At 36.8% G+C, this 24,888-nt stretch overlaps 2 protein-coding genes across 2 annotated transcripts; both read right to left on the bottom strand.

The window, feature by feature from the left end:
* Positions 1-751: 751 nt before the first annotated feature.
* Positions 752-2,521, bottom strand: LOC149844359 (pentatricopeptide repeat-containing protein At1g11630, mitochondrial-like). Its single transcript, XM_089997187.1, has one exon. It carries the CDS (start codon positions 2,376-2,378, stop codon positions 1,173-1,175), a length of 1,206 nt encoding a protein of 401 aa, XP_089853313.1. The 5' UTR covers positions 2,379-2,521; the 3' UTR covers positions 752-1,172.
* Positions 2,522-3,817: 1,296 nt separating this feature from the next.
* LOC149844358 (CDP-diacylglycerol--glycerol-3-phosphate 3-phosphatidyltransferase 1, chloroplastic-like) lies at positions 3,818-23,927 on the bottom strand. The gene is made up of 8 exons (XM_089997185.1): positions 23,425-23,927; positions 21,830-21,896; positions 21,660-21,734; positions 21,498-21,549; positions 4,922-5,007; positions 4,669-4,743; positions 4,375-4,469; positions 3,818-4,028 (listed from the first exon to the last, which is right to left on the bottom strand). The coding sequence occupies exons 1-8, from the start codon at positions 23,847-23,849 to the stop codon at positions 3,908-3,910; spliced, it is 996 nt and encodes a 331-aa protein (XP_089853311.1). The 5' UTR covers positions 23,850-23,927; the 3' UTR covers positions 3,818-3,907.
* Positions 23,928-24,888: the final 961 nt, after the last annotated feature.

The raw sequence follows: 24,888 nt of genomic DNA, 5'->3' as shown, positions 1-24,888 counted from the left end.
CAATCATTTTCCTTTTCTCGAGAACCATGCAGGCACTCAACGATGCTCGCATCGAAAGTCGTCCGCCACAAATCATCGATCACAACAAAAAAATATGAAATATATATAAAAAAACAAATATTTCAACGATTCAATATGAACAGGCCGCTCTGATACCAATTATTGGATTATAAATCCACTGAAAAAAACTTTATAGATTGTTTACTTATTCGTGTTGAATCATTAAAAAGAACAAAAAGGAAATCTTGATGCGAAAGTATACTTGAATCCATTGGAGCTCTGATAGATCTTCACGAGTATAATCTTTGGCTTTACCTTCTTCTCTAAACCTAACAAGAGAGGAATAATTTTCTCTTTCTTGATGATGACGAGGCAAAAGAGAACAACCACTATATATGATTTGGGAACTATAACCTAATTGTAACCACCTTTATAGTCTATTTTCAATTTAGCTCATCATAAAATAAAAAAATTAACATATAAAAGCACGCAAGGTCGTATGAGATCACATTATCTTGACCTGAACCTTAAACAACCTATAACGTGTGATTAAGCATATGTGGGCCCACACGATTTAACTATGCTTGATCCCTGGTAAAGGCGCTGCTCTATAAAGACAAAGAAGGTCGATTCTAAGAAACTAAAATCCCTCAATTTTGAACCAAAAAAATTCAGAGTCCTTGTTAGGTCCTCGATCATCACAGAAAAAGCCCAAAATAAATATAACTCCTACAGGAAACATCAGTAATTTTGAATTCCATCCGTATGGTAAAGAAGAAATGGAATACTTAGCAAACTCCAAGGATTTGTTTCAGTTGGAAGGCGTTCATGCCATAACAACTATCTTTAGCTTAGGCCATAAGACATGCAGCACGGACTCTCCAGGAAAAATTTGCAAGAAAGAAAACAGGAAAGAAGTTTTCCTTGCTTTGATTGTTGTCTCTGTGGAACAAAAACTAAGGTGTTGTCCTTGCGAGTTATGACGACCATCACAAAGGCATGACCATGCAATACCAACTCCTAGCTATAAAACGTTCCAGCAATTTTCCCTTAAGAATTTCATCTTCATCTCCTTGGTAGTCCACCGATCATATTGAGCTACCAAATTTCCAACTCGAAAATTCTCAGCAGGAAGAAACACATACCAACAGTTGGTATGCAGTCACCAAATACTATGGCAAGCTTTCCTCCACTTCCTTCCACATGTCTACATTACCAGGAAACTTCTCTTTTACCTTCCCCATTATCGCCTTTGCCTCCTCAACCTTTTCATTCCTCACAAGCCCATTCATCAACGCCTTCATGGTGGTAAAGTTTGGCACCCAACCATTGTCCATACACTTGTTGCACAGTTCAAGCGCACAACTGAAATCCCCACCCTCACACAAGTAATATGTCAATGTGAAATAGCACTCGCTGCTAGGAGCAGGGTTCTTCCTCTTCCCCATCTCGAAGAAAATACTCTTTGCTTCTTCCAAGTTACCTTCTTTACAGAACCCATAAATCAGATTATAGAACGTATACACATCTGGCAAAATCCCCCTCGATCTCATCCCATCGAATAGTGCTTTCGCCTCTGCTGACTTCCCCAGCTTACAGAGACTCCGAATACGAATGTTGGTCGTTGTCAAGCTCGGATGGCACCCCTTCTCCTTCATTATATCCAGAACTTTCGCAATCTCATCGAATCTCTCCTCTGCGTATAACCCAGCCATCAACGTCCCATATGAGATCTCATTCGGCTCGACCCTGTTCTTACCCATCTCATCCAGAATCGAGTAAACAGACATCGAATTGCCAGATTCACATAGTGATTTAATGACGGTATTATACGTTTCTAAATCCGGTTTGATCGAGAATGCTTTAGGGAATTCATTAAAGATCCTACCGACCTCTTTGTAGTTCTTGGCGGCAATGGCAGCCGAGAGGAGCGCGTTGAAGGATCTCACAGAGGGGCGGAGACCGAGCTTATCCATCTGCTCAAACGTCCTGATTGACTCGTGAAGCATGTCAGATTTCCCATAGAGGATGATCACCTTGTTGATGAATCGCTCATCGCGTTGGAAAGCGGGCCGATTCTTCTGGTGCTCGAGAAATTTGTGGAGGGTATCGAAGGAGCGGGAGGCCGCAAGCTTAGAGATAGCGACGGAAAGGGAGACGCGGTCGAGGTGGGACTCGGGCGAGAGGGCAGCCGCTCGGGCAATCTCGACGATGCGATCAGGGTCGGTCTCGGATTTGAGAAGGGCGAGGACGTTCCGGGACTTCTGTTTGGAGGTGAGGAAGGGGAGGTTTTGGGTGTTGAGGATGGAGGCGGATGAGGCTGAGCTCAGGTGGCGGAGGAAGATGAAGGAGAGGCGACGAGAAGGAGAGGAAATCATGGTGGTGGGTCTTCTCTTTCCCTATTTTCGTTTACTTTTCCTCCGGCATTTGTTAGGATGGGTGAAGGTAGAACACTTGGAGAGAGCGGGGGGTTTCTAATGGGGGCGTGCGTCTGTCTTTCTTTTCTGATAAAAGGGTTTGGCTGTCCAAGGAAAACCTGGAGACAGACAGGGGACAGGGTCTTCACTGCTACTAGGGTTTTGGAAGTGAATTAGGGCTTTAGAATCTGTTTTGGTTAAAAGAAGGGGTTTTGCGGGGGGGGGGGGGGGGGGCGGCGCCACGGGAACATGGACCGGGCATGGACTTATCCAAAATGACAGGTGTTGGTCCGGTCCACCAAAGACCCGGGGGAAGGATTTACACTTCCAAACCTAGAAAGTCATCTTGCCAGGTTGAAGCAACTCTGAAAATTTTGTAGGCATACTTTCATCTACAGCAAATTTCTGCTACTGTCGTAGTAATTATCTCACAGGGAATCACAAGTGCCAGTTTTATTTGCATACAAAGAATACAGGTCAGATCAAGTTGATTCGACATAAAAATCCGGTTTTCTTAATTATGAAATTTTAGTCCACAGGGAACTGTTAATTGTTGAAGCTCCAACCGGTTTATCCACATAAAAATAAACCATATCAACGATAGTAACCACGCTCTCATCTGAGTTCAGACTAGACATGATTGCCCTGCAACGACTGAACAGTGCTGCAAACTGGGCTCAGATCAACAAATTAATGTAACCCCATGAAAGAATTGATCATCTTCAGAAAAATTGGTGAAAAGATTCTCCAGCTTTGGCTTTTATCCGTTCTTCTCCTAGAGTGAAACCAAACGAGGGTTATGATCGTCAGCTCAAATTGTTCCTTACACGCTGATTTACTCAATAAAAGCTGGATTATCAGAGCGGAACAGCGCGCAGTTAATGGTAAATTTCACATGGGCATGTTAATCTACAGAAGAAAGCCAGTTTTTTATTTTTTATTTTCCATGAATGACGGAGAGACTACTCTCAGGATCAGAGACCTAATAGCGCTGGCTAAGCCTGCCGTACTTACGGTGGTTGCCCCGACGGTGTAGACTTGTGGCACACCCTTTGCCTCAAGGCAGTTGCCAAGCTTCGGCTGAGCAAGAGCTTAACCCTTGCCCTCATGCACGGGGCTGATGCTCATGGGAATGAAACCCTAACCACCCACCTAGTAGCCAAGGCCGCCTCCACTGCCCAAACCCCTATGGCTGAAAAAGAGCCAGTTTTACCTACCATCCAAAATTATTACTCAAATGTTTCAGGCTTTTGGGTCAGGGCTGGGGTTTAGCTTGATCACTTTATGGGCAAGCCAGTACCCTTTTTTAGCCCTTCTTGAAGCGTATAATGGTTTATATACTGCAACCAGCACCATTTGCAATTGGAACATTAAGAACAGAAAGTCGGTAATCAATCAACTAGGCAACAATTTTTTTCTTTCCCTTCCTGATAAAACAGCAGACGTTTTATTTTTACATTTTCCCATATCACAATTCACCAAAATTCAAATCATGAAGGCTTGCTCCTACAGATAGACTGCCACCTTCCTGAACTTGGTGCTGATCGACTCCTAATATACAGCATACCATAATCAGCCCATGATGCCACGGTCGTTGCAGCCACCAGCCAACTGCCCATTCAGAAGCTTCAGTGATCATTCTTGAGGAAAAGAAATAAAACAAACACAAGCAACCTAAGTCTAGCTGAATCAGTTAATCATAAGCCAAGTTGTTCCCGGAAGACTTGTAACTTTGATACAAGTTAACTCCAGATTCAAATCCAAGCACAACTAGAGGATATTTGTCAAGACAACCAAGCCGATCCTCGGGAACCTCTGTCAGGACAAATGGACACCGTCCACTTTTATCTTTCGAACAGTGTAGCACAATTAAAATCTTAGTTGAACCAACTTTGTTTCATCAAACAAATCATAAGACTATTCTGTTTCCATCATAGAAACAAAATTACTCTCTTACCTCAAGCCAGCTATATAGGTTGCCGTCTCATCAGACCCAAATTCTGGTTGAAGAAGAGCTGCAGCAACTAATGTCAGCTGCAAGACTGTGTTCACCTGCAATAGTTACCCATCATCAGATAGTCCTGACCAAAGCAAGAGGCTATTAACAACAAATCCAAGAGGCAAAAAAAGAATCATCTAAAACTTTAGAGAACAAGACGAATAGTTCAGAATCAAATAACCTTGCGACACGGCAAAAAACTTATTTGCAATATCTTACTTTATGCTTCAAAGAGAGAAAAGAGGAGCATACCTTGCTGAGAAGTGTGGGTTCCATCTTCTCAGACCTGATAGCATCAAAGTTGATGAAATCATACCACCCTCGCCACTGAAACAAGAACCGTATATAAGTCATCATCGGCAAGACTTATCACAACTATATGGATCAAATCCCAACTATACAGAGTTAGGTTTATGAGTTATTTCCAATCTATAGCTAGAACCATAAAATCCTTGGTTTCAGATCCAAAAGGGGACAATCCTACAGTTCATCATCATTTGCTCACCTCCCAACCCAAGCTGGATGCTCTTTTATAGACTGCACCACCAACAAGAGCAACGTCTCTCAGCACCACAAGCCCAACAAGTGCAGCTTAAACACAAATACAACTAAATCAGATATACTCTCCAATGTTGATATTAAGATCTTAACAAGCCAAAAAAAAAATTAATATTCCTCTCTTACATGTGACTTTGATGGATGTTTTAAAACACCAAAAATATGTTTAATAATATTATGTAATTGAAAATTTATAATGGTTAAATATCTCATCAACTTCAATTGTAATGCTACAAATTATGAATTCTCTCAAATGATAAAGTGGCAAAGTGCATTATGAAAAAGAGCTAAAAATAATCTAAAACCGCCATCTACTACATAATATTTTATTCTACTTCATATTTCATAAGCCGAGATGTTTCAAATATGATGTAAACACAAATTAATTTTGTATTTACTAGAGGAACAATGGATGCATTTCCTTTACAGAGAGCATTTTCAAAACTCAATCAACGTAAAAAAGAGTTTTCTCAACTAGCTTATAGATATTAAAATTTTATGTTGATATAAATAATGCTAAGAATATTTTAGTTATATTATAATTTTAATCATATTATTTAGATTACTTAAAATATACTTATATTTTATAGTTGAAGTGCACATTTTTCTTAAACATTGATAAATTGTAGATGCTATACAAGGCACCTTATTTTTTTGCAAAATGGTCCCTGCCTTTTCAACGATTTGCAAATCATTCCCCCACCTTATGCTCTTTTACAAATTTGTCCTCGCCTTTTCTGCCATTAGTGTAAAATGATCCTTCTGATAAAAGAGCGTTAGACTAACTATGGTTAGACACTAACCATAGTTAAATACTAAAAATGACCATTATAACCCCACAAATCCCTTACCTTAATCCCATGAATCCATGAGTGTAAGTCATTGCTTCTATTATAACGGTTTCTGTGGTTTTATTCTTCTTACAAAATAATAATGATTTTCTCCAATAAAGTAATCCTTGATATTGAAGTTTCTCATTGTTTTTATTTGCAACAAGGATGTAAATACCAGAAGACAGATGCATATGCAGTCATATGAATTTAGTTGAAACCAAAAAAAGACAACTTGCTGGCTCATTTAGTAGCAAACATTTTGAAGTTACTGCAAAATTTGAATCTGTTTGCAAACACAATAAGCGCAACAAACCATTTAATTGGCAACAACAAAGGAAGAAGAGACAGAAAAATAGCTCCATTAACGAGCATGTGCAGATCAGTGCGGTTACTGCGAATAAAGATGAAAGGATCCTAGTGGCCATGGATATCATGAATCCTTCAAAGCATCTGTATATCATGAAAAAAAATGCTAAACATTCATTTTGGAGAATTGTCATGCTGAAGCTATTCAAATGGTGATGTCAAACAAATATGTCAACAATTCTTTGTCAACTTTTGATATATTATATTATAGTGAATCTGGCTACAATTGAAAAAGGTGTTTTAGGTGTTCGGGTCCAAACCCGACCCACAGCTATCTTTTGTATGTACGTTTTGTTACTTTTGTTTCGGGTTTGGATATTATAATAGATCTAGACCCATGCTGTACATCCAAATATAAATATAAAGTTAGGTCAAGATTTCTTTAACACAGAAATCGTGACAGCCGCAGACCCCTCTTGCATTCTCTTCTTCGTTTCTCTCTCTCTCTCCTTTTTCGATACAGGTACTGGTAGAAATTCTAACATGGTATTAGAGCGGAGATCCATCTAAAGGCCGAAGAGGATTCCGACAGGTGCGACGATCAGAAATTTGAGGTTTTTCGTTCCTTCCCTTTCTACTCTTCTATTCTTCTTCATTTCCTTTCTTCCTCTCTCATTCTTCCCCTCTTTCTGAAATTTCCTGTGAATCCACATCTCGCGTGGGTTTTATATTCTAGTAGATCTGAGATTCACGTGAATCCTATTCACGTGAACCCAGACCGTGAAAAAGGGGTGACAGTATTTCACGTGAATCGCTGAAATAGATTCACGTGAAACACCAAACCAATCACGATTGCTAATTCAAATATATTTTCGTTTAATATTATCTGCTTGATCTCCTTTGTTGGTACTATTTGTTTGATCTTCCTTTTGCCCAATCTCCTCCACGAATCTACCTTTGCATATTCGAATATTACAGCTTTTCTCGTGATTCATTATTGTTTTGCCGTGCAATTTACTTCTTGATTATCCATTTCTATACTTGTTTGAAAATACATCTAATGTGTGAAAGTATTTTTCATCACGTCAATCTCAGTTTTGGGAGTGTATAGAAAAAGGTTCAGTCTCTCTATTCTCTGAATCTGACAGCTGTAAACACCCCAAATTTTCACCCTCATCCAGTGTTTGTCCATTTCATATGTAATTGCATATCACTGCATACATTTTGCATATCATTTCATCTCATTGCATAGCACTGCATGTCATCCCATCTCATTTTCGACATCCAGCACTCCTGTTTTCAAAACATTCAATCCAGATTTGAGTTTTAAAGCTTTCTTTCAAAATCAATTTCAAAACCTGGGTTTTTAGTCAACATTCTATCATTTTCCAACCCCAGGACCTCATATTTCGAAATATTTTCTCAGAAAACAATCTGGATTCATTTCAAACTTAATTTCAATTGATTTCAATTCTCAGATGAGACCCATTTAGGTGGTGTCGCTTCTGGATTCCTTTACTTGTAAAAAATCTCCAAAAATTTTAGAGTCCTAGTGGGATCAGGACTCTTTTTCCAGAGTCTTAGTCGGATCAAAACTCTACTTTTCACTACCTTTTTACCTGTCTTTGAAGAAAACCTTTTAAAATCTTCTATTTTGGCCAAAATCTCAGAGTCCTGGTTGGATCAGGACTCTTCTTCAAGAGTCCAGTCGGATCAGGACTCTTCTTCAGAGTTTCAATTGGATTTGGACTCTAATTTTTTACAGCTATTTTATCTATTTTCAATCAAATCTTTTAAAATCTTTCAAAATGAGTCAGAAACTCAGAGTTCTAGTCAAAACAGGACTCTGTTCAGAGAGTCCTAGTTGAATCAAGACTCTGATCCTGATTTCAGTTTTGAAAGAATCTTTCAAAAATCTTTTCATCTATCAAAACTGTTACACTTTTATCAAAGAATTTCAAAATTCTGAGGTTTTATCCCAGAGTCCTGATCGAATCAGGACTCTACCCCAGAGTCCTGATCGAAGCAGGACTCTATCCAAAATTGATGTTCTCGCTTCATTTTCACTGGTTTTCAAAAGCTTTGCCCAAGTTTCATCATTTGCTCATCAGAAAATCAAAATTCTTAGAGTTCTGATCGAATCAAGACTCTTTCTTAGAGTCCTAATCAGATCAGGACTCTGAACCAAAATTCAATTTCATCATATTTTCACTTGTTTTTCAAAATTCTCTCATTTGTTTTCTCAGAAAATCCAAAAATCTGAGAGTCCTAGTTCAATCAGGACTCTGTCCTTAGAGTCTCAGTTGAATCAGAACTCTCTTTTATTTCAATATTCATTATTGTTTTCACTGTTTTGACAAGTTTTTTCATTTGTTTTTCAGAAAAATACTAAAAAAATCTAGAGTTTCAGTCTGATCAGGACTCTGTCCCAGAGTCCTAGTCCAGTCAGGAGTCTGTTTTGAAGTCCGTTGTCATTTCCATTTTTTATTTCTATTTATTTTCAAAATTTAGGTCATTTTGTAGAGTCCAGTTAATCCAGGACTCTAATTTCAGAGTTCTGATAGAGTTAGGAGTCTAACCCTGACTGTATTTTCTGACTTGTTTCACCATTTTCGATGAAATCTTTTCAAAAATTTCTTTATTTGGCTTTTAAAAACCAAAATCACAGAGTCCTAAAAATCCAGGACTCTAGCCCAGAGTCCAGTTCGCTTGAGACTCTATTTTCAAAAATCTTGAATTTCAAATACTGATTTTAACCCCTTTTTAAAACCATTTTCAATATTTATTTCAAATTTTCAAAACTATGATGTGGGGTCCACTCAGTTGGAGCCATATCGAGAGGAGTTCTGACCCAGTTAGAACTCTATGCCATTTCAAAAACTTTTAATTCCAAGTCTACTTTTGAATTTCTTTTCAAAAACCTCTCATTTTCAAGTTTTAAAATCATTTTTTGAAAATTCAAGTGGAGCCCACTCGGGGTGGCGCCACATTTGAATAAGTCAAGGTTAGACTAGGGTTAGTCATTGTCCTAGTTAGGTTAAGGGTTTAGAGGAGTCAAAATCAATTTTAAAAATCCATTTTATTTAACTTTTAAACCATTGGTTTTTAAAGGTTTTAAATTCAGGTTTTAAAAACCAAATGTGGGTCCATACTAGGTGGTGTCACATTTGGACTTTTTAGAGTTTAATTAGGTATTAATTAGAGTTTAATTAGAGTTTAATTAGAGTTCATTTAGGGTTAGGAAACCACAAAAAATCATTGCCCTTAGTGGATTTATTAGAAAGAGTCCTGAAAAAATGAAAAACCTCTTAATTAACCCTAATTAAGTGACTTTTTGAAAATCTATAAATAGAGGACCTAAAGGGGGTCAAAGGAGGGCTCTTTTCTCTCAAATTTTCGTGGCCTCTCTCTCTTCTCCAGCACCTCTAACTTCCTCCATTGCAGCTACAGCTCCAAGGTGAGTTTATTTAATATTATTTTATTATTATTTTATTAGTTTTTTATGATTTTTCAATATATTTCACCATGGAAACTCTTGTGTTCATGGATTTAACCATGGATTTCATCAAAGAACCCCAAAATCGACCCAAGAAGATGATCTAACTCAGTTTGAGGGTGATTTCAATGATTCTAATCCATTAGAATCGATGAGAGGTACGATTTTCATATTCTTAACCGACGAAACGTGAGATTTACCCGTTAAATGGGTTAAATCCATGATTTCAAAGGTGAAAGCAAATTCCAGCCATTGATTCCCTGTATTTTATTTATTTATTTGTTTATCCATGTTTATTACACGTTTTCCAGCATAGAAATAATTTTTATTTTACTGTTTTAGTGTTTATTTTATTGTTTTTCATTAGTTAATGTATATTTTCTCAAGTTTCTTAGATTTCTGTGTTTTTAGTTTAGAACAGAAAAGAGCATGCTGTTTTGGATTGAAATATGTGTTTTTAATTTCTGATTTTTTTATATGTGATGCATGCATATGTGATTGAACTACTGTAAAAAAATCATATATTTTGGACTTCGGGAACCCTGTCAGAAAAATCAGACACCAAATCGGTTTTTTAAAACTTTAAAATCGTTGTTAAAATCAGGAAGGTAACTTGCTGTGATGATATTTTTCTCATCCTATATCTGATTTTAGATCTGTAAAGTGCCATGGATTCACATTGATTATATCTGTCTACTGTGAAATTTTCAGAATTTTTGATTACTGTTTAGTATTTTTCCTCTGTCAGAGACTCTGATTTTCAATTTAAAACTCGTTAGGGTTTATCAAAACCCTAATCATACTTGTATTGTTTATAAATCCCAAACTACATATCCGATTCATGATCTGTAAAACGTGAGTATTGTTATTTTTCTGTCAACTATTCATTGTTAAAATCGCAGATATTTTGGAATAGTACTGATATTTATCCTCGAATTTGTAATATGCAGTGTCTGTTTTAACTCATGTTTGGTTTGCAATATTCAAGCCCGAATTGCCGGAAGGGGATCTCCTTGATCCTAAGTGCTTTTTCAAATCTGTAAAAAAGAAGAGTTTTGTTTTCCTGTCTATTTGGTCTCTGTAAAATTTCATAGATTTTCATGGAGGTTTGACCCCTGGTTCTGGTCTTGGAGTGAGACTGGTTTGTGAACTAGGTCAAAAATAGCATATTTTTAGGGTTTGATGCTATTTTTGGATTAAATTAATGCCAAAAAATTATTTTTATAATTCCAATCCACTATTGGGGTTATAATAAGTGCAGGTACCAAATTTGATGAATTTTGGAATCTGATTGATGGTTGAATTAAGCAAATTGCAAAATAGGATACCCAAAGAATTCCAAAACACTGCAAAAATCACAAAATTTGTGATATTCTTGGATTTTCGTGTATAAGCATATATTTTTAGGGTTTAATCATATTCATAATCATATTAGGATACTTTAGGTTAAATGTGATGTTCATTTGATTTCATTTAGTGCATAAAACCTAAGTTTTACCAAAATATTTTCTAAAAACCCTGATTTCAAGGCCATAGTCTTGCTATCGGGGGCAATTTGGTTATTTGACCTAAATTTCGAAATCCCTAACCCTAATTTTCATATTTTTAATCATGTCATAGCATATTTAGTTTGATTTATTTTCATTTGAACCTCAAAACTTGCATTTTATCAAATATCTTTCTGAAAACCCTAATTTCAAGACCATAGTCTTGTTATTAGGGGTATTTTGGTCATTTTGACCCCAATTTCGAAATTTCATATTTTATCTTTATTATTTCTTCATATTTTATCATTTTTATTTAAGGGAATCATGGAAAAGGCTTATATCTAACAAAATCCAGTAATTTCTAGATATTACTGGATAAACCTAGAAAAGCCAACATATCATCACTAACAAAATTTTTTTAGTTTTGCAGAAACATTGAAGACTTTATTTTCCTTTAAATTTCAATAGTGATGTAAATTAAATTAACTTTGGAATAAGAATTTACATTTCCTGCATAGAATAGGATGCATTGCATATAGTTTAATTCTGCCAATATCAAATGTCTGATGAATGTATCATTCATGCACATTTTATTAATTCACTATGGTCTACACGAATGGCACATACACTAGCTTTTATGAAGTTTATAAACTTGGTGGAATTCGTATTTATGGCCATAGTCAGAATATGAATGATACCCAGATTTATGATCTTCACATTAGCCACATTCAGCCTACACTCTTAGGCTAACTTCAAAAATGCACTGCATTTCTCAAAAATACAAAAAGATTTTCTCAATTCCTCAAATCCATATTCATTCATTTCATGCATTTGCCAATTCCAATTCAAAGAAGTTCATTTTCTCAAAATTTTCTAAGTCTATTTAAAAATCGATTTTCTCAAAATATTGATTTGCCAATGATATTTCAAGTATTTCCCAAGTTCCAAATTCGATTTTTCTAAGTTATATTTTCAATTTCAAAGTTTGAATTCAAAGAAATCAAGTTTTTCAAAGATATTTCACCTTTCTCAAAATCGATTTTCACAAAATCCTTATATTTCTTTAGAAATCGATTTTCACTTTCTCAAATACAGTATCTCAATCATGATTCACGATTTTCAAAGAGTTTATTTTTCAAATATTTTTCAATCTTTGAAGCAAACATCATGTTTTCAAACATGCATTTTTAAAAATTCATAGCACATGCCTGATTTTATGTGCATTTAGAAATTAGAATATGATTTAGATAAATTGAATAGAGCAGAGCAGTAGATTGATCCTTGGTTCGATTACCCTTGCTAAAGGTGGCAGGAACGGTCGAACCTCGTACCGACAGGCGAGTCCCATTCTACAGAATTTTCCCGCATTTTAAAACGGAGGCGAGTTCTTTTCAAAAACTATTTCAAAGGTCAGTTTGACTCGCAAAAGTTAAAAAAAAATTGCGATGATAACAACAGCCTGCAATCTTCTGTTCATCAAAAAAAAGGGGGGGGGGTTGAGCATTTCGTGAACACTCTTGTTAATTTTCATTCTCAATGAATCCTTATTCCTCTCAATCAAATCTTCTTCAAGTTTTCTCAACCAACTCGTTTCTGAAAAATTGAATACCTCAAACTTCTTGATTTGGAAGAGACAAATTATTCCTTTTATAAGGATTCAAGGTCTCTTAGGTCACTTGGATGGAACCACTCCAGTCCCACCAGAATTTTTCCCAAGAGAAGAGAAAGATGATAAAGGGGAGAGTTCGATCGTGTATGTCAAAAATGTAGAATTTCTCAATTGGGAAAGGAAAGATCAATCAGTTGTTGCATACATCACTTCAACCCTGCCTCAAGAAGTCCTTGTTGTCATCCCTGACAATTGTACAACACTACAACTCTGGTAGCGACTGATTCAGACGTATTCGCAGGTTTCACAAGCGAGGATGGTTTTTCTCAAAAGAGAATTTCAGTTGCTAAGAAAAGATTCCATGACCATCATGAAATATTTAAACAAGATAAAGATTATCACAGATCAACTTGCAGTTATAAGATGTGCGGTAAGTGACAGTGACATGGTGCAACAAACTCCGAGTGGATTGGGATCTTACTACAATATGATAGTCACTTCATTATTGTGCCTCCCTGACTCTGAAGGGTTTCTCTGAAGAAACTCACATTCACACAAATTCCCAAGAAGTTTTTGCCACAGGAGTGACTTATGGTAGAGGACGAGGACAAGGGCGAAGTGGACACGGAGGACGTGGTCTGCTTCCCACTCCCAATATGTTAGCTCATGCATAGGGACAAAGATCCATCCCCACTTGCTTCCTTTGTAACAAAAGAGGGCATATCAAGGCGAATTGTTGGCATAATCCAGAGAATAAAGGAAAGGGTTCACAGATAGAAACCAAAAGAAAGTTCACAAATATCAGAGACAGTGGAGAGATTAAAGATCTGCTGATATCCGCCTTGTCAGAGTTGAAATTGAAGCAGATTGATGAAGGCACTTGGTTTGTCGACTCAGGGGCAGCGACTCATGTGACAAGCGATGCAGGTAAACTTTCTAACCCTATTCCTTATTTTGGAAAAAGTAAGATTGTCACTAGAGATGGATCCCACCATCCTGTTTCCCATGTCGGAAAAATTGTCATTCCCATGTCATATTCCATTTTGACATTTTCTAATGTTCTTCATGCTCCCGACATTAAGAAAAATAGTCTTTGTTTCCAAACTTATTGATGATAATAATGCTTCAGTTGAATTCACTCCCTTCGCTGTGCAGGTTAAGGACCTACGCACGAGGAAAACATTCGTTGAATGAAAGAGACGAAGCAATATGTATGTCTTTGAAGAAGCTCCATGTCATTTTGTCCGCCCTGTTCATCTGGATTCGAAGTCTTCATTAGAGTCGTGTTCATCCCCTTCTGCTAATGCTTTTAGTATTTCTGAATATAATAAGTCATTCTTGTGGCATAGTCGATTAGGACATTGTGGGAGTCTTTTTATTGAGAAACTTGTCTCTAATAATTTTATTCCAAAAGAAAGTCTTAATGGGGATGAGAGAAGTCAGAAGTGTCTCAGTTGTCTTTCATGCAAAAGTCATGTATTGCCTTTTCATTCCATTAATAAGAGAGCTTCAAAACCTTTTGAGATAATTTGTTTTGATGTATGGGGACCTATCCCAATTGTTTCTGGATCCGGGAGCAGATACTACCTGATCTTTGTTGATAACTATTCTCGATACACTTGGATATATTTCATAAAAAATAAGTCGGAAGTCTTCCTTTTGTTTCAAAATTTTCTTTCCTTGGTTAAAAATCAGTTTTCTGAGTCCATTCAATTTTTCCAATGTGATGAAGGTGGGGAGTTCTCATCTCGTGATTTTATTTCTTTTCTTCAAAATAACGGAATAGGAAGAAGGGTATCCTGTTTACACACCCCACAACAAAATGAGATTGCTGAGAAAAAACATAGGCATATCGTTGAAAGTGCCATGAGTATACTTCATGAGAGTAATCTTCCCATCAACCTATGGACAAAAGCTTTTCATTCTGCCGTTCATGTGATAAATAGACTGCCTATAGTTGTTCTAGAAAATAAGTCTCCTTATTATTGTCTTTTTGGAGCTCACCCTAGTCATCACGATCTGCGTGTCTTTGGATGTGTTATGTGTATATTGATCAGTCCCTGAAAAACAAGTTTCAGGACAAGGCTCAGAAGTATAGGTTTGTGGGATACGCAAATGACTACAAAGGATATAGGTGTTATGATCCAACCAACAGGCGCATCAGAATCTCAAGAAATGTTGTCTTTGATGAGAAAAATTTTGATCATGGTACCGACACAATGGATATGTCCCCTAACACAAGTGAAGTTTACTATCCTTGGCTGAGTTCAGAACTTTTTGCTAGTTCCAATGAAGCTTGTTCTCTAGATTATGTACAGCGAGAAGAAGAGATGTTTGAGAACACTGGGACATCAGGATCGCAGAATGAGGAGGAAGCACCATCATTCGTATCGGGCAGATACAAAGGCATTTCCTATTCTAGACAAAGACCGAAAGCATCAAATCATCCAGATCATATCTCAGTTACTGATCCTACTCCCTCTCATACTCTTGAGGTCAGAAAATCAAATCGCATACATCCTATTGACAGGTGGGTCAGCTATAACAACTTCTTGAATTTTTAGTTTTTTTTTAACTGCACTCAATAAGGAAGATGAGCCCACTATGTACTATCAGGCAGCCACTTCACAATCACTTCTACCAAATGGGTAGAAGCCATGAATGATAAAATGCAGGCATTGCATGAATGTGAAACCTGAGAAGTTGTTCCCAAACCACCTGACAAAAATGTTGTCAGATGCAAATGGGTCTACAAAATAAGGTATAAGTCAAATGGGACCATTAAACGATACAAAGCAAGACTTGTGGCAAAAGGGTTCACTCAAGAAGCTGGGCAACACTATGATGAGACCTTCAGTCCGGTGGTGAGAATGAGAACAATTCGAATTATTCTTTCCCTAGCTGTTGAACATGGATGGAAGTTGAGTCAGCTTGATGTGAAAAATGCATTCTTGCATGCGAATTTGAAGGAAAAAGTCTATATGGAACAACCCCCCTAGATATCAAGAACACAATTGTAAAACACATGTGTGCAGGTTAAAGAGAGCTATTTATGGGCTAAAACAAGCATCTCGCTCTTGGTTTGATAGCTTCTCGCTTGAGATTCAAAAACATGGATTTGCTCATTCCGTGTTGGACCACTCACTATTTATTTTTAGAAGTCAGAATGTGACTACTCTACTATTAATTTATGTTGATGATATCGTCATCACAGGGAACTCTAAAGCTCACATCCAAGAAGTAAAAAACTTACTAGGTCAGAGGTTCAAGATGAAAGACCTTGGTGTCCTGCTCTATTTTCTTGGTGTAGAAGTTGATAACCAGGCTCATGGCTTGACGCTCACTTAACACAAGTATATCGTGGATGTTCTCAGCAAGGCAGGCATGAAAGACTGCAAACCTCTAGGAACTCCAAGTGTGTTTCACCAAAAACTCAGTGCTCATGATGGAGATCTGTGTGACAATCCCACTAGGCATCACAGTCTAATAGGAATGTTGCAGTATCTCATATTCACTCGACCTGATATTGTTTATTGAGTCAATCAAGTGTCTCAGTTTATGCATGCACCACATACTAGACATATGGAAGCGGTTAAGAGGATACTTAGATATCTTAAAGGGACCGTTGGGGATGGATTGATATATTCACCGCAGTCGTTGGGCAAGAATGAGCGCAAGCTTACTGTATACTGTGATGCAGACTGAGCAGGGGATCCCGATGAACGAAGATCTACATCGGAATATTGTGTCTTTATTGAAAGAAATTTAGTCTCTTGGAGCAGCAGAAAACAAAAGGTTGTTGCTAGATCAAGCACTGAGGCAGAGTATAGATCTATGACTGCAGCTACTGCCGAAGCCACGTGGGTCAGACATCTCCTAACTGAAGTAGGAGAAACGAATGCTCGCTCTATCTTGTTGTGTGATAATTAAAGTGCTCTCAACATGTAATTCAATCAAGTTCACCACAGTCGTGCTAAGCATATTAAGATTGACCAACATTTTGTAAGACAAAAAGTTGAAGAAAAAGAGATTGGGCCTGAGTTTGCCAACACTAAAAGACAAGTTGCAGACATATTTACAAAAGGCTTGACAAAAGATCATTTTTGGATGCTTAAAGATAAGTTGTTCATGATTCAAAACCATGATCAACTTGAGGGGGGGGGGGGTGAAAAAGGTGTTTTAGGTATTCGGGTCCAAACCTGACCCACAACTATCCAAACCCGACCCACAACTATCTCTTGTATGTACGTTTTGTTACTTTTGTTTCGGGTCTGGATATCATAATAGATCCAGACCCATGCTGTACATCCAAATATAAATATAAAGTTAGGTCACGATTTCTTTAACACAAAAATCGTGACAGCCGTAGACCCCTCTTGCATTCTCTTCGTTTCTCTCTCTCTCCCCTTTCTCAATACAGGTACAGGTGGAAATTCTAACAACAATGTGGGTCAAATGGACATATATCAAGGAAAAGAAGCACCTCCTATTGAAACTGCTGAGAAGAAGTGTCATCATTTATATCATAAAAAAATTGAATTCAACTTTCTGTTGCATGATCAAGATAATCTCCTATCTATTCCACTTTATGTTGTAATAGTTGTCTAGTCATGCATGTCATCAATATGTTGTATAGTTGCAACCAATTGTTTTCCATTACACTAACCATTGTAAAAAATTTAAAAGGAATGGGAATGGCTAGGAAAGGTGTGGAAAATGGTGAAGAGGTGTGGAAATCCCAAACACTAGAAGGATCAAGTGCTTGATCCCATCTCTAGCTAGAGAGACCCTAACCAAGACTCAAAGAGAGTCGATTCTATTAATGAATAATGATCAAGGATTCATACAAAATGAGAGGCATGAGCCCTATTTATAGCCTCCGTGACCTACATCAAGTGACCATTATACCTCTCCTCTCATGGCTTTATTACCCACTCTACTACATTTGTTCCAATCTCTTACATCTTAGTTGACCTAACCCCAATTACAAAGCATTACCAACTGCTTTGAGTATATGTGAGCTTAACTAGCCAAGTGGACTCCCTTACTCATGAACCGTCCTCCCTTCTGGTTGGTATCAATCCACCACGCTTCCAATGGACTTGCCTTCAAAGCTTGAGTAGTGTGAGGTGGTGTTGCACCGGTCCTTCTTAGTCTTCGTCTTTGAGTCATATTGTAGCTTCCTTGCTCATTACAATTTGAGGCCCTCTTGATAAAATGAGATTTTCATCTCTTAACAAGTTTACCCCAAATTACAAGGAAATTTCAAATTACGTGCATGAGTTTTTCCCAAACTCAAAAATACAAAAAAAAAAAGATACATCATATGTAGTTCTACTAAACTACACAATCTGCTAACTCCCTTAAAATTGAGAATTCTCATTCTCCTCCTCCTCCAAGTAACTCTTACCTTCAAAGTGAGAATCATCAAAGGGCATGGGAGAATTCATCCATTTTTACACTTGGTTTGTTGGCAACCTTGACTTTGATGGCTTCATAATATCGGGTTGCATTCTTATGGAAGAAACCAAGTTTAGTCTCCAATGATTTGGTGCCTTTTATCCAAATTGCATCTTGGCATTAGTTCAAGAAGCACTTATGTTTGGTTTAATTGAAACCAGCAATTGATTGTTTTTTTCCGACGTGTATGCCAGATTTTTGGGGGTTTGAAAAATCAATGGTGTAAAATGTACTGAATTTTCAACCCTCAAAAACTGACATTTTTATATTAAAAAATTACCGTTTGGGTGGATTCCTAGTATTTTGGTCATATTGACACATCCATAAGGTCAGACTTGGTCAAAATAACCTCTACCTATGTGTTTCAACTAGGGGGTTTGTAACACGAGGGTAGCCAATATTTTTTGTGGGGTAATATATAGTGCTATTCATGGCATGGAACTGTTGAGTATAACTCACATTCTTTCATATTTTTTGAGTTTTTTTTATCAGACTTTATGGATGTGATCTACAAGGTTTGTTTAGCACAAAACAAGTTTTCAATAATGTGATGTGACATGTAAATATGTTTTTTAAGGGCTTGAAGAACCGGCCACAATGCACTAAAATTTTATGACTCAAAAACGTATACTTTTAGATCAAAATAACATGATCAAATCGTTTGATCCTTATCAAACAAGTTATGTTGAACACAGTTATGTGGTCAGATTGAGTGGACGAAGCTTGAACATATGGTTCCGCGTTAACAAAAATCATTTTTTAAATATTTTTTTATAGATCGAACCTTACAAATGTGAGTCACATGATTTTATTTAGTGAAAATTGAATTTTGAATCATGTTATTATGACATATACCTAAAGGGATTCAAAAGTACCAAATGGTATTATTCTTATGTCAAGAAAAAACGACCAAGGTCTGATCCTTGGCAAACAAAGTATATTGAATATATTTATGTGGCCAGATTGAGTTGACACAACTTGCACCTATAATTTCTAACTCAACCATTTGGGTACTTTCATTAGTATCAAATATTTACTTAGAAAATCAATTAGGACAAAAACAATAGGATTCATATCTCTGGCTAAATATGATTCAAACTTGAGATACGATCAGACAGAGTGCAACTTTTAAGTTCTAAAAGGTTCTCTTTACAGGGTTTTTTCTTTAGCATTGTGAAAATGTGGAATTTCAATTTATTTGTTTTATTTTTGGTTTATCATTTAAAAAAAGTCATGTAGTTTTGTTAACTATGAGCATTGGAAAGCTCTCACCTTCATTTTTCTATTTCCTGCCCCTTCAATTCCATGTCATTGCACGAAACTTTAGGGCTGCCTTTCTTGCCCAAATACGTGTATCTCTTTTAGGTGTTGGGCATTGTGATTATTTTCCATTTTATTTTTGGTGTGAGCCATTCTGACATTAATGGACTCACACTTATTTTATTTACAAAAAATGAGGCTAAGTTTGCCTTGACTAGGATTCGTTCCTTAGTGTCACTGGTCACTCATGCCTTAATTGATGTAGTTGGGTTCGTACTCATTGATTTTATTAGTGAGTGCATCGCCCTTTCTGGCTTGAAAAAAAGAGCTTGATATCACCTTTTCCCTTTTCCCTCTTCTTTTCTTTCCAGTTCGGGCAAATAAAAAATCATCACTCCTTAAGTACACCATCAAATACTAATTGCTCTGAAATTTTTCTACACTACTATTTTCTGCTGAATAATTCTTATAATATTTGTTCAACATCACATTCAATTAATTTAAAAAACGACAATTCTCCAAATGAATGTTTTATCAAAGTGTTTTGTCATATGCAATTGCATTGAAAGATTCATGCATATATGTGGCCACATGGATCTCGTCATCTTTATTAGCAGCAACTGCATTGATCTACACATGCTCTTCAAGAAAACTATTTTGCCTTTGTTTTCTTCAGCACTGCTAGGTAAATGACTTATTACACTTCTTTTGTTTACAACAGTGTGGTAAGTATCAAACAATACATATCATTACTTTGGAGAAAATGATACAATACACACTCGGGTGTGTATCATACCTCTATCGGATGTATCGTACAATACATTCCCTATGTTGTACGATATGTATCATTTTTTTTAATCGTATTTCATAAACTTGGTTATTTTGTTTATGTTTATCTAATATGAAAGTATGAGTCTATTGGCATTGTTCTTGTGAGATATGCATGCAATATTATCTATGATTCTATATTAGTTGATGTTTAATGATGTTTTATGTAGCTCATAGAGACATAAATGTGAATTTATGGTTGTATTTTGTGCAATTCATCATTGTTTCATGTGTTATGATTTTTTTAGAATTTTTTCTATTTTTCTATTTTTTCTTGATTTTTTGGATTTTTTGGAAACTTTTTATTACAAATTTACGCTACAATACAGTGTTATTTTGGGCCCAACCGATACGGGTAACAATACGATACTTACAACCTTGGTTTACAATCAAATTCAAATTTTACAATAACTTTTAAATGTGTACTACTAAATGAACCAACAAATTTGTTGCCTCTATGTGGTTTCAACTAAATTTATATGACTACAGATGTGTCATCTTTTGGTGTTACATCCTTGTTGCAAACAAAAATAATCAGAAACTTCAATGTAATGTATTACTTTATTAAAGAAAATCAGTATCAATTTGTAAAAAGGATTAATTAAACTATAGAAACCATAATAACAGAAGCAAATGACTCAAAGTTATTTTACAAAGTTAAATAAAAATTTATCACTTTAACACATGTAACTTTGAAAATTTTCAGCTATAGCCCATTCAATTGCAAAGGCAATACAAACTTCATATGTGAATCTAGATATACAACAGGATGTTTAAAATTTAAACCATAAAAGCAATAAAAAGACTCCACATACCAGTTATGAAGTTTCCATGGAAATCAAAAAAATATTTTGGCATAGCTACTTATTCCACATACCAGTTATGAAGTTTTCATGGAAATAAAAAAAAAATTATTTTGGCGTAGATACTTATTGTGTGACCTAAGAACTTCATTAAAGAAAGAAAACTGACAAAAACCTGAATTAAGTTTCTTAACATTTCTCATGCCCCATTTGATTTATGCCATCATCCTAAAGAAAACAGTAACAATATCAGTTCTGAGTTTGCAATTTCCAACAACAAATTTTAGTATTGCCATCTTGTTGTAGAGTTCTAGAAAAAAATTCTAGGTGGTCCTTTAAACTTTTAGCAAAATACAAAACTGGACTTTTTAATAATCTTTTGCATTATGTTCAACTTGTGTGACTCAACAAAACTCAAAAGGAAAACTCAAGGATACTTACGGTGTAATAAATCCATCTTCATCATTGAAAGAGCAACACAACCAATCAAAACCTGTATTAAGCAACATAAAAATTTTGCATGATCCTTGACTAAAAGCATATACTTGAAGTAAATTGGGAAAAATAAAAAATAGTAAATATGTAAATAAGGATAGTACTCACTTTGTCAGCAAGTGGATCAAGGTAGGATCCAATCACAGAATTAATGTTCATTCTCCGAGCAACAAATCCATCAAGCTACAGAATAGAAGCATAAGAATGAAGCCATATTAAGGATTTCAAATGAAACCATTCAACTGATGTTGTGGAATAGAAAAGCAATGACTTCTTACCCAATCACTAGCTCCAGATACGGCCAGTCCTACAAATGCTAAAGAGTAATACTCATTTACAATCATCCTACAGCAAAGACACTTCAATTAATTCTTTCAAAATTATTTTTCTTTTCTTGTGTCTTTACTAATATCAGAAAACATGTACATTTTGAGTATTAATATCTAAGCTAAGCAAAGACTAGTATGATAAAAAATATGTGCTACATAACCACAAGGCCTTATTTTGGCTAGGAGGAAAAAAAAAGAAAAAGAAAAAAAGAGAGCTACAGAACCAAATGTCTTTAATGTACTCTCATGCAAGAAACCTAGCCCTCAACATCCATAGCCAACCAGAGATCTCGAAACACAAATAAATGTTCCATATCCAAGTGTGCAAATAATTTCTTCTTGAATAACACATAGACTGCACCCTACCTTCAAGAGCCTTGAACACTTTTTCAGCAAGGTGGAGAGAAGAACCTTGGGACAAACGTGACAGGAAAAAATCCATGATTGTGATACCAAAAGGATGTTATGCTGCAACATAAATACCTCAATAATCCACTTATATATGTGTGGGACTTTTGGAGGTTCTATTCTTCTTCTTGCATAAGCAAAAAATAAAAAACAGGCCCAAAAACTTGGACTGCATCTTACAATCTCCAAAAGCATATGCCACGGTTATGACACAGAAAAAGTCAAATCCCTTTCCAACTCAATGTTGGACACATATAGAGAATAATAGCAACATTTGTAAAATTCTCAAAGATGAACCAAATTAGGCAGCTTTACTCTACATAAGATTGCCTTAGCAGCATGATGCGCTATTTGTGCATTCTGCCACTGTATGTTTTCTTTAGGCATTCTGCCAAAATCGTAAAACTACACACTCCTTAACTGCACCATATGCTCTCCAGGAATTGATGGGTGGCAGTACCTTGGATATCCAAACGGCAGACGCTTTCATAGGAGAGACAACTACTGCTGGAAAGCATTAAGGAATTCCCACTTGGGATCAACCATATGATTGGGCATTCATCAAGAATGGCTGGGATCTTAACCGAATCCTTGAGTGTGTTACATGATTAAATAGGACGCACATGGCATGAAGTTCCTTTGATATTGAAAGACGATAACAAATACAGCAGACGCTAAACGTGAAGGAGCTAAAAATAGGCAGGCTGATACGGTTATGACATAACCATGCATCACATCCCCATTTTCGTTTCAAGCTGAAGTATCTCCCTCGACGATCATAGCTAGTATACCATTTCACTTAAAACAGAAGCAAATTTAGCCATTTTTGGATAAAAAAGAAATTTAGGGATTTAACTGACAAAAAAAAAACTAAAATATATGACTGACTTTCTAACTCGAGCTACAGTGGGCAAGGGCAAAAAAAATCAACACGAGAATCAGGAAAAATGAGACAATGGTATCAAAGCATATGCAACATTCAACACCACCGAAATCACCCAGAACATGATATCCAACCATTGTCGATAGAGACGTGATTATGTAAAGAGGCCAACGAGAAAAAAGAAAAAATGAGGCAAAAAATAATCTGGCTTCCACCCACATTCCAAATTCAAACTCAGCAGTAAACAACTCACCATCCGAGAAGAGGGCCGGAAGCCATTCTACTCAAAGAGATCAAATTGGGAAAATTGAATAAACCATCGGCATCGTCGACCCCCACATTCTGGATGGATCTCTTGTCCTCGACGAGGAACCGGGGCGGGAAAACCCTACTTCGGACCAATCCGAGAGAAGCGGCGCCGGTTCTGACAAGCTCGCCGTGCAGGTAGAGAGGAGTGGCGTTCTGGGAGAGCTGCCACGCCGGGGAGGACAGGAAGAGCGGGCCGGCGGAGCAGGGTATCCGCCTCAGCCTGCAGAAGGGAGAGGAGAGGTGGGAGTGGGCAGAGGCGAAGCGCAGATGAGCGGCAGCGGCGGATGTCGCGTGGTAGGGCGCGGTGCAAAGGCTAGGGCTCGCGGTTTTTAGGGCTTTCAGGGAATTTAGGATCCTCGAAATCGCCATCGGCGCACATCTTAGTTAAAAAGTCGCGCGGTGCTGCGACTTGGGGTTTCCTTTGGACTTCTGATTTCCTTCGCTCGTCGTCCAACAACAAGGCGAAGAAGGAGAGAAGAGGGGGGGGGGGGGCTCGGATGGGACTGAAACTGGGACCGGGACCGTGGGTTTAGAGGTGGAAAAGGCGAAGCAGGTTATGTGCCCCCCCCCCCCCCCCCTTTCCACTTGAGATACGATCAGACAGAGTGCAACTTTTAAGTTCTAAAAGGTTCTCTTTACAGGGTTTTTTCTTTAGCATTGTGAAAATGTGGAATTTCAATTTATTTGTTTTATTTTTGGTTTATCATTTAAAAAAAGTCATGTAGTTTTGTTAACTATGAGCATTGGAAAGCTCTCACCTTCATTTTTCTATTTCCTGCCCCTTCAATTCCATGTCATTGCACGAAACTTTAGGGCTGCCTTTCTTGCCCAAATACGTGTATCTCTTTTAGGTGTTGGGCATTGTGATTATTTTCCATTTTATTTTTGGTGTGAGCCATTCTGACTAATGGACTCACACTTATTTTATTTACAAAAAATGAGGCTAAGTTTGCCTTACTAGGATTCGTTCCTTAGTGTCACTGGTCACTCATGCCTTAATTGATGTAGTTGGGTTCGTACTCATTGATTTTATTAGTGAGTGCATCGCCCTTTCTGGCTTGAAAAAAAGAGCTTGATATCACCTTTTCCCTTTTCCCTCTTCTTTTCTTTCCAGTTGGGACAAATAAAAAATCATCACTCCTTAAGTTTTCTGCTGAATAATTGTTATAATATTTGTTCAACATCACATTCAATTAATTTAAAAAACGACAATTCTCCAAATGAATGTTTTATCAAAGTGTTTTGTCATATGCAATTGCATTGAAAGATTCATGCATATACGTGGCCACATGGATCTCATCATCTTTATTAGCAGCAATTGCATTGATCTACACATGCTCTTCAAGAAAACTATTTTGCCTTTGTTTTCTTCAGCACTGCTAGGTAAATGACTTATTACACTTCTTTT

Source organism: Nuphar pumila, chromosome 2 (genome assembly GCF_984573655.1).
Source record: "Nuphar pumila chromosome 2, dmNupPumi1.hap1.1, whole genome shotgun sequence".
NCBI classification, from domain to species: domain Eukaryota; kingdom Viridiplantae; phylum Streptophyta; class Magnoliopsida; order Nymphaeales; family Nymphaeaceae; genus Nuphar; species Nuphar pumila.
This window is presented reverse-complemented; position numbering and strand designations above follow the sequence as displayed.

What these genes read in the sequence shown, in the direction of transcription:
- LOC149844359 (XM_089997187.1), bottom strand. Translation starts at nt 2,378, where the DNA reads ATGATTTCCTCTCCTTCTCGTCGCCTCTCCTTCATCTTCCTCCGCCAC.
- LOC149844358 (XM_089997185.1), bottom strand. Translation starts at nt 23,849, where the DNA reads ATGGCGATTTCGAGGATCCTAAATTCCCTGAAAGCCCTAAAAACCGCG. An exon ending in CATCCAGCTTGGGTTGGGAG is followed by an intron (nt 4,744 to 4,921) that starts GTGAGCAAATGA and finishes TTCTTGTTTCAG; the next exon opens with TGGCGAGGGTGGTATGATTT. An exon ending in AACCCACACTTCTCAGCAAG is followed by an intron (nt 4,470 to 4,668) that starts GTATGCTCCTCT and finishes TAACTATTGCAG; the next exon opens with GTGAACACAGTCTTGCAGCT.